The 9,564-nt window shown below is 31.9% G+C and overlaps 2 protein-coding genes across 3 annotated transcripts; one reads left to right on the top strand and one right to left on the bottom strand.

The window, feature by feature from the left end:
- The first annotated feature begins 4,944 nt into the window (after window positions 1-4,944).
- Window positions 4,945-6,383, top strand: LOC105785613 (putative clathrin assembly protein At1g25240). The gene has a single exon (XM_012611725.2). It carries the CDS (start codon window positions 5,176-5,178, stop codon window positions 6,346-6,348), a length of 1,173 nt encoding a protein of 390 aa, XP_012467179.1. The 5' UTR covers window positions 4,945-5,175; the 3' UTR covers window positions 6,349-6,383.
- Window positions 6,384-6,593: 210 nt separating this feature from the next.
- LOC105785614 (protein BASIC PENTACYSTEINE2) lies at window positions 6,594-8,739 on the bottom strand. 2 transcript variants are annotated; one of them, XM_012611726.2, is made up of 2 exons: window positions 8,570-8,739; window positions 6,594-7,649 (listed from the first exon to the last, which is right to left on the bottom strand). In XM_012611726.2, the coding sequence occupies exon 2, from the start codon at window positions 7,643-7,645 to the stop codon at window positions 6,797-6,799; it is 849 nt and encodes a 282-aa protein (XP_012467180.1). In that variant the 5' UTR covers window positions 7,646-7,649; window positions 8,570-8,739; the 3' UTR covers window positions 6,594-6,796. The 2 variants fall into 2 exon arrangements, with proteins under 2 accessions (XP_012467180.1, XP_012467181.1); XM_012611727.2 differs by lacking the exon at window positions 8,570-8,739 and adding an exon at window positions 7,986-8,547.
- Between the last annotated feature and the right edge of the window lie 825 nt (window positions 8,740-9,564).

The raw sequence follows: 9,564 nt of genomic DNA, 5'->3' as shown, positions 1-9,564 counted from the left end.
CATAGAAATGGCAGGAAAAGAAAAATCAAAAAAGGAAAGAAGGATCGTCTGATACCATGTGGAAGTTTGTTAAAAAGATTTTTGATTAATTGATTATGCTGGCAATGCAATGTATATATACACAAGATATGAAGACTCTAGAAGAATTCTAGATCCTAAAAAAATAGAAATGACAGACTGTACAATAACTAATTTAACTAACTAAAAGAAGCTAGCTGTGAATTAGTATAATTTAGCTAATACCATCGATTGCATAGCCGCCAAGGCAGCATGCATGGTTTCTCTGGCAATCTCTGTATATCTCTTTCTCCATCGCTCTTTCGATTGAGACAAAAGTAAGTAAAATGACAAACAATATATCATATTGAGGAGGTTACAATAGCAATAGAGATTCGTCTCTGTATGTTTGCAAAGTGGCACATTAAGGTCTAATGGGTTAAACCAAGTTGGCAAGCATTAAACTACTGATGATGGTCGGAGGGCATATTTAAAATTTTTTTGTCTAATTATGATGTCAATCCTTGTACTTTTCAACCTTTTGAAATTTAGTCCTTCAACTATGAATTTCATTGGTTTATTTTTTTTACGGTGTAAATTAAAAATTAAAATCTAATTGATAACACCTTTAGTAGACTAAGTTAAATGTGAGTCTTTGTTTTACCAATCAAATTTAATTTTTAAAGCTTTAATGCATAATTTTGATCCAAAATATATCGATTTTTTCACTTTGATCCTTAACATTTTATCTCAAATTAGGACCTAACATTATCAATCATTCCTAGTTCAATCCTTTGGGTGTTAAAAAACGGATGAAGCTTCCAACCAATAGATTTCCGCCATGTGTTGGATGATGACGTCGTCAACATTCAGAAATTTTAAAAATCAAATAAAAACAAAAAAATATTTAAAAATACCAAAATTATAAAAATTGTAAAAACCATAATATATGATTATAAAATTTATCAAAAAGTATTAAAATTTATAAATAAAAGAAAAAAACTAAAAATTTTAAGAGTATGAATGAAATCTTACATAGAAACATTCTTTCAAATGTTCAATCGTAGACTTTTATATTGAAATATTGTTCTTTAATTTCTTTTTCAATTTTGCTATGATTTTGGGGTGATATCAGTGCAAGTAAATTTAGGATTTGTTTGTACACAATCGAATAACTGCAAGAATATATAATTATTATCCTAATAATCATATTTTCTCATGTATTTGATTCGCATATTAAATTATATCTTAAAACTTTTAAAGTGTTTGAAAGTCATTTTAATTAATTATCCCTATAATCTTTCGTATTCTCAACTTTAAGGAATTGAAGCAAATATGAAATGTTTTAATTCAGTATGATGTATTAATTATAATACTTACCAAGATATGTCACACGTATAATTAAGAAATCAAAAATACTTTCAATTTTTTAAAAAATAAAAATATAGGAAAATATAAGAAATTCCTAGAAATTAAAAACCATTTACTTTTATTTTAAAAATACATAAAATAAAAATAAAGAAAAAATACAAAAATTTAAAAATCAGAAAATATAGAAAACACAAAATAAATGTAAAAAGATTCCTTTATTATTATTATTATTATTATTTAGTTTCGTAGTAAAATAAATAAAGTAAAAATGGACATAAAATTATACTTGACAAATTAAAATTTTAATTCTATTAAACACCTTTGATAAAATTTTCCTGCGACTTCTTTTTGTTTACAATCTTAATTCCATTATATAATGTCTTTATTTTAATAATTATTGAATAATCTCCCACACCACCTTCGTTTTGTTGGATGCCACTCCAGAATACTCTTAAAAATATATTTTATATTTGATTAAGTGATTTAACTAATTATTTAAAAATAAAATATTTATATATTTAAATACCAAATTATTAAAATCAAATTCCGCAACGTGTCATCATATTCCTAATAATATTAGGGTGACATTTTTAAGTACATGCTGAAACGATCAAAACAACTGATTTATTCTTAATGCAGAAAGATGACGTTGTAATTGGCTAAACATAAAAGAAGTGGGCTAGGCTTCCTTCCTTGTCATATAATTTTTTATATTTTATACTTTCCTTTTTTGTAATTTATTAAATAATTGTTTTCTTAATTTTGGTAATTTTCTAATTTTCTTTAACACCAAAAGAATTGATCCGAAATAATCGATAAAATTAAATCTTGATTTGAGACAAGAAATAAAAAAATGGATTAACAACTTTCAGTATTAAAATATAACATATTCCGTATCAATGTTATAAAATGAATGTTATACCCATTTTGCCGGCCCAGTTAACAAATAAAATAAATAGACTAAAGTCCAAAAAATGTCCAAATTACAATACAAACAAAAATAGCCCTAACTAAACCTAAACCCTAGCCCAACAAGACTGCCCAAAACATTTTTAGAAAAAGAAAACAGAAAGAAACCCTAAGCAGAAAAAACAGCAGCCGCCTTCAGCAGCCTCCAGCACGGCATCCAGCCGCCGCACGACTCGGAACCAGCCCTCCTCCACGTTTGTACCTGTAAAAGGACTAGGAGAGTCCAATAGCAACACAAACAGTGTAAAAGTAGGGAAAATAAGAAATTTCGGGCTATAAAAAGGCCCCGAATTTATGTATTTAAAAACACACGAATGAATGATAAGAAAATAGAGAGAAATCCATTCAAGTGCAGACCATTTTCAAAGGTAGTAGTGTCGTTTTATTTTTATTTTATTTTTATTTACATTTTTTTGAGTTTTTTTGTGAAAGGGAGAAAATGAATTTTTTTTTAAAAAAATTTTGGTTTATATAGAAGATCAAAACGGCGCCATTTTGGGCCTTAATCTCAGTGGCCAAAACGACGCCGTATAAGGAGTGACCCGCACGGTGACCCGACCCGAGGGGAGGATCCGCGTGTTTTTGGTTAGTGGGTTATTTGCGCGCGAGGTCCTTCCGAATTTTTTGATTGTTTCAATTCAGTCCTATTTTCATTATTTTATTTTTTTAAATTAGCCTGCTTAATTTTTGCGCATTACAATTTAATCCCTGGTACGCTGCGAAGAAGAAACGTTCCAGAGGATGGTTTATTTTTCCATTTAGTCCTCCCCTCTTTAGCACGTACTCAATCTAGTCCCTATTCGTTTTTTAGAATCCATTACGTTTTTTCCTCCAAAATTTGTTCTGTTTTCAATATGGTCCAATATTTAATTTAATTTGTTTTCTAATTATTATTTTATTACTCTTTAGGGTTTTAATGTTTAAGCTTAATATTATTTTAAATTCATCATTAACATGCTTATTTTAAATTTATCGTGTATTATTTTATATTTTTATAAATTCAATATAATTTGTACACATTTTTTGTTTTTATTTTTAAAGTCATTTTTTTATGTTTCTATGTTTTAAAGATTTATATGAAGATATTTTTACAGTACACTATTCTTATAGATACATATATAATTCATATTAAGTTACTTCTTATTCTATATATATATTATTGGTACTCTAAAAGTTTTTATATATTGTTTACTCAAATAAATATATGTATATTATCTTGTGTACGACCTATTGTGATTTTCTTTTTATCCTATATTTATCTTAAAATTTATTTAGATATTATCATTTCACATAATATTTATTTTTATCTTTATTTTAATTTATTTCAAACTCATATATATATATATATATATATTGTTTGTTTTAAAATATTATACATATAATTTATTGTTTGTATTAATGATTTTAAATTTCCTTTTGTATATTTTATTTTTATAACTTGTTGTAATTTATTTGTGTTAATTGGTTCAAGATTTCTTTCAAAATTGACTTTAAATTTATTAGTCTTTAATGTTAGTATTTGCATAATGTATGCTTGAGGTTATTGTTGCTATGTTTGTTTGTATTTATCTATTGATTATTGTACATTTTAATTTCAAATTATCTTTTTGCATTATATGTTATCACTCCATCACATTGTAGTTCTTTTAAAAGGTCGCATTTGGTTTAAATATTGAAATTGTTTTTATCCATAAGTTTTCAATAAATTCGGTATCCCAGATTCTCGAGAAGATTGTGCCCTAACTCACTGGGCTTCAATTTTCTCCGTTGAATTTAAATAACCGAGTATTTCTTCTTCAACAAGAGCATAAAAATTTCAAACCAAAGTTGATTCTCGGGATTTCAAAATGTTGTGTCCTAACTCACTGGATATGACATTTTGTTACCTTGAGTTAAGGATTTCTAAAAATAAAGGCAATATTCGGTATTTGGGAATTTTGAAAAATTGAACCTTGACTTATTGGGTTCTGATTTTTTGTTTGACCTAAATAACCGAACATCCTTCTCAAACTTAAATGCATGAGTTTTAAAAGTCAAAAAACAAATTTAGTTTCGAGAATTAGAAATGCTGCACCCTAACTCACTGGGTGTAACATTTTATTTCTTCGAAATAAGAGGGTCTTATTGTCCGAGTTAATTTATTCAAATTTTCTTTTAAAAAGGATCGTATTTTCAAATCTTTTTCATTTGACCTTAAGACAATAAATAATTAATTTGGTATCAATTCTGAGCGTTACGAGGGTGCTAATCCTTCCTCGTACGTAACTGACTCCCAAACCCGTTTTTTCTAAAACTCGTAGACCAAAATTATTTTTTAGGTGATCCAATCACATTTCAATAAAAGATTGGTGGCGACTTCAATTTTCATTTTTAAGTCGACAACTAATTTTTGTTTTCAAAAAGTGGTTTTGACAATGAATTTTAGACAAATTTCTACATAAAAATAAAAATAAAAATGAATTGATTTGTGGGATTTTAAATGTTATAAAATTAGTGGCATAAAAGCATAGGAATTTCGCCATTATAAGAAAAGAAAAATGATGAATAAGGCAAACATGTAGCGACGCTAGAAACAAAGTTGAACGTAGTAATAACAAATGGCGAGGAGGCAATGGTGGCCAAATTACTACCACTAATTTCATTATCCGGCAATGCGGCTGCTTCTATCTCGTAACGGCAACCCATATAACTCCTAACCTCAATGGATGACGGTTGGTTTTCAATTCCGTTGAACCAATAACTCATTACACTAACAAAGCGTAGTTACAACCATCCTCCTAAGGCTATTATAGAGGGAAAGGGATTCGATACCATAGAGGAAAAGAAAAGGAAAAATCAATGGCTATGTGGAAGAGGGCCACCGGTGCTATCAAAGACAAGAACAGCCTAGTGCTCGCCAAATTTATCACAAGAGGTGCCTTTGGGGATCATGATCTTGAAGCTGCCATCATCAAGGCCACAAGTCATGACGAACACGACATTGATAAAAGGAATACTCGAATGCTTTTTTCCTGGATTCGAGCTTCACCGAATACCCTATGCCCTCTCGTTCGTGCCCTGTCTAGAAGGTTGGAGAAGACGCGGAGTTGGGTGGTTGCCATCAAAGGCTTGATGCTCGTGCATGGTCTTATTCATTGTAAGGTCCCTGACGCTCGAAAGATGGGTCGTTTACCTTTTGATTTCTCCAGTTTCAGCGACAGACATTCCAGGTTAAGCAAAACATGGGGTTTCAATATTTTTATTCGTCAATACTTTGTATTTCTAGACGAAAGAGCTGTCGTTTGGTTACAGGACGAAAACAAAACTGCCGAGGATGTTCCCTTGATTGTTCGGCAGCTTTTGAAACTTCGGAAACGGCAATCTTTGCTTGATATGTTGCTTAAAATTAGGCCTCGAGCGGATAATATGAAGGTTCCTTTAATTCTAGAAGCCATGGATTGTGTCATCATCGAGATTTTCGATGTTTATAGCAGGATATGCAGTGAGATCGCCAAGGTTTTAATGCAAGTACATTCAGTTGGTAAACTTGAAGCAGCAATGGCCCTCGAGATTCTTCGGAAGGCAACGTCACAAGGCGCACAACTTTCTCAATATTTCGAGTTTTGCAAGAAATATGGTGTTTTAAAAGCTAACGAATTCCACAAGGTTACTGAGATTCCGGAGGAAGATGTCCAAGAACTGGAGAGAATAATCAATGGGGTTTCAGACAAGACATACAAGAACGACGACTTCAAGGAAAATGACCAAATGGCAACAGTTGTAAGAGAAGAAAACAATGCCATCGTCGAGCATGGCGAATTAATAAAAGATGGCTTGAAGACAACAATAACAGACAAATGGGAGGTTTTTCATGATAATATAAACCTCAATGGAGAACATATCGATAGTTTCTTTAATGAAAGCAACGGTAGTGCCGATCAAGAAGCTACAGTTTCAGATCTACCTCTTATACCCATTGATCATATGGCTGTTCATTACCCTTTTGAAATCCCAGATTTAATTAGCTTCTAGAATTAGATGGGACCATCAACTTTGATGACAACAATTTTTCACATATCTATATTATACAAATATAATTAGTATAATATTCTTTTCTTGAATTCAATAAAAAATGCATTAAGAAAATGAAATGATATTATCAGTTCAAAACAAGCAGCAGCATTTAACTGCTCGGTCTAGAATAAACACTTGCCGAGTGGATGAAATGAGATTACCCAACAGATGAAAACTCTCATCCACAATTTAAGTCAGTGACCTGAATAAAACAAAAGTTCTTTAAGCAGAAGCATGAATGAAAAATACTGAAAAGGTTGGCTAGAACCATGATGTTCAAGTGTTTAAAACATAATCATGACTGAGAAAATTCATGAAACTACACAGGCAACAAACATCTCCACAGGAGGCCGAGATATATATACATGCGATGCAGACCCGCTGTTGATACCATCCTTTTAGCTCTCTACCTGATAGTGACAAACTTGTTGGTACCATGTCTGGCCCAATGAGTCCTCAAATCAATTGGGTTATTGAAGTTATAGTTTTCGGCTGCGAGTTTCTCCAGGACCTTTTTGAATGCCCCTTGACTCATTTTCCGCCCAGCTATCCTCGCACCACGCCTCTTGGTGCTCATTGGCAAAGGATACATGGATACATTTGTGGTGCAACAAGCAGATTGCCAACCGCCACAGCCCCATCGATAGCATTGCTGAGGGGTTCCAGTGCATGAGCAAACCGGGATCGGAATGCCGGAAATATCCATATCGTACCCATTGATTTTAATATCCATACTCTTCTTTGCTGGCTTCACACGTTGAACAGAAGAATTGGTATTATCCTTTGGCTTCCTAGGCTTTTTGGTCTTTGGTGTCTTCGGGGCAGACTCGCTCTGCCTTTTCTTCAACTCCACACTTTCCTTGGTAGCTGGTGGCTCTTCAACTCTGCCAACCACCCTCTCATCTGTTGTTGAAGAATTGGGTGATGGCTGCAAAATTGGCAGTGAATGAGCAGCTGAAGTTTCAGGCAGAATGCCGTAGTTAGGAGAAATGCCTGGTAACATGTTAAAAAACTTTTCTCTCTGGCTAATCCAACTATCCCTAACGTAATTCATGGGGATAGGAGCCTCCGAAACAATGCAGTCGCGTGGGTGAAAGGCAGCATTGTGAGTAACCATGAGATTCGGATCGCGCATTGGAATAAAAGACTTTGTGTCCCGCTCAGCCATGCTTGACATAAGCTGCAGACCAAGATGTCCTTTAAAGGATGGCTCATAGTAACCCCAATTACGCATGTTCAACGCATCGTCATCCATGAAGCTATACATAGCCACCACCAACAAGAACAAAATGATTAAACTTTTAACATGATTCACATTATTCCATCAATGCCATTCAAATCCTGCTTAACATTCCCATTAAAGAACCCACAAAGACCATGAAAAAAGCATAACAACACTAAAGACAGACATTCAAACAAAAAACAATGTTTCAAATAAGCAATCTAACGCATTTACATGAATGAAGCAAGATTCAGCCACATCAAATACACATGAAAGCAAATAAAAGATCAGACAAGAACCAGCATTCAAAATTCAAAGAATGACTAACAATCCGTTTGATTCCCAAGAAAACAAAAAGGGGCAAATATGTTACATTTTCTAACTCTCAATTGGTAGGAAATTGAAAAAAGCCCCCAATGAGCGGCCTTCACGGTATCGCAGATCCATGATATGGAAACGAAAGATCTAAATCCACAGTAAATATGTATATAGCAGACATGGAAAAATCTAAGATCCCCAAAGCAGCAGAAATAGAAATTTAAAGATACCAAACAGAAAGATGGAAAATTTGAGATTCAAAATAATTTCCAGTTCCCCACATTTCCCCAAAGTCCAATATTTGCACGCATCGTAACCCATAATCAGATCTACTATTATAGACCAAAAACAAAATCTTGAAAAAGGAAAAAAAATAAAGTTTGGGTTTTTTTTATGGCAGTTTCAGGGCTTTCAAAATGGAAACTTTATAACATCCTTTAGATCTCCTTTCACAAATTTCACCTCCAGAGCTCGAACAAACAAACAGACAAACAAATAAATAAATGAAAATACATCTGAAAAGTTTAATAGTACAAAGAATAAGTAAGGAAGGACCCATATATTCAAAAACTGTTAGAAAGAGAAAGCAAGGAAAGAGAAAAGAGGGGAAAGGAAAGTGAGAGGAGAGAGAAAACTTACTTAGAGGGGGTGTAAACGACTCTTTAGGGTTTGCCCTTTCTGGAGAGAGAAAGAGAGAGGAGAGAGAAAGCTGCGAAGGCAAAAAATAAACTACGAAAGAGAAAGAGAGAGAGGAGAGAGAAAAGAAAGCCCAAAAAAAATCAAGAGAGAGAATGGGAAAGACCTAAAAATGTGTATCTATCAAAGGGGATTTATATATCGGGAGTTTCACTTTTAAAAAATATATATATAAAAACATCAAAAGAAAATTATAAATAAAATCATTTTAATTAAAGATAAATATAATCTAAAAAAGTAATTGGATGGGTGTAGGCCATATGCCTTTGAACAAACAAACAAAAAGGAAAACTTGTTTTATCTCTTTTCTACATTTTGTATGTGGACAGATATGTGATTTTATAACCATGGAAAACAAGATAGTCAATAGATTTCTTTCAATATCTGCTTTCCTCCTTTTATCTATACAATTTATAATCCCCATCAAATCTCATCAATCAAGTTGTAAAATTGATTCATTTTATAAACTAATAAATATTCTTTTAAAACTATTTATATCTTTTTAAATTTTGATAAATCTAAAAATAATCTATACACATTTGAACTAAAACATAACTTTTAAAATCTTAATTTTACTATTTCAATCAAGAAACATTTAGTATTATATCGTTTTTTTATAAATTTATTAAATAAAATTTTTCACTAATATTTTGAGTGCATTGGAGCATTTTGATCAAAGGTTAAAATGGTGAAATTCAATCACATTTTTAGTTGGTTAACATGTCAAATCTTTTTAAATGGTTAAATAATATTAATTTATTTGATAGAATAAACATTACTCATTTCCAGCTTAAGCCAACTGCCTACTACATCATGAGAAAGAAAAGGCCAACATCCTAGCTAAAGGTCATCTAAAAACCTAAGGTATGATACATGCACCGATGGGTGAAATTTGTAATATTCCTTACTCGGTCCGATCATCGAACCCGAGTAATAAG

The sequence above is a fragment of the Gossypium raimondii genome, chromosome 1 (assembly GCF_025698545.1).
Source record: "Gossypium raimondii isolate GPD5lz chromosome 1, ASM2569854v1, whole genome shotgun sequence".
NCBI lineage: Eukaryota > Viridiplantae > Streptophyta > Magnoliopsida > Malvales > Malvaceae > Gossypium > Gossypium raimondii.
This window is presented reverse-complemented; position numbering and strand designations above follow the sequence as displayed.

Coding starts and splice junctions, on each gene's coding strand:
- LOC105785614 (XM_012611726.2), bottom strand. CDS start 7,645: ATGGATGACGATGCGTTGAACATGCGTAATTGGGGTTACTATGAGCCA.
- LOC105785613 (XM_012611725.2), top strand. CDS start 5,176: ATGGCTATGTGGAAGAGGGCCACCGGTGCTATCAAAGACAAGAACAGC.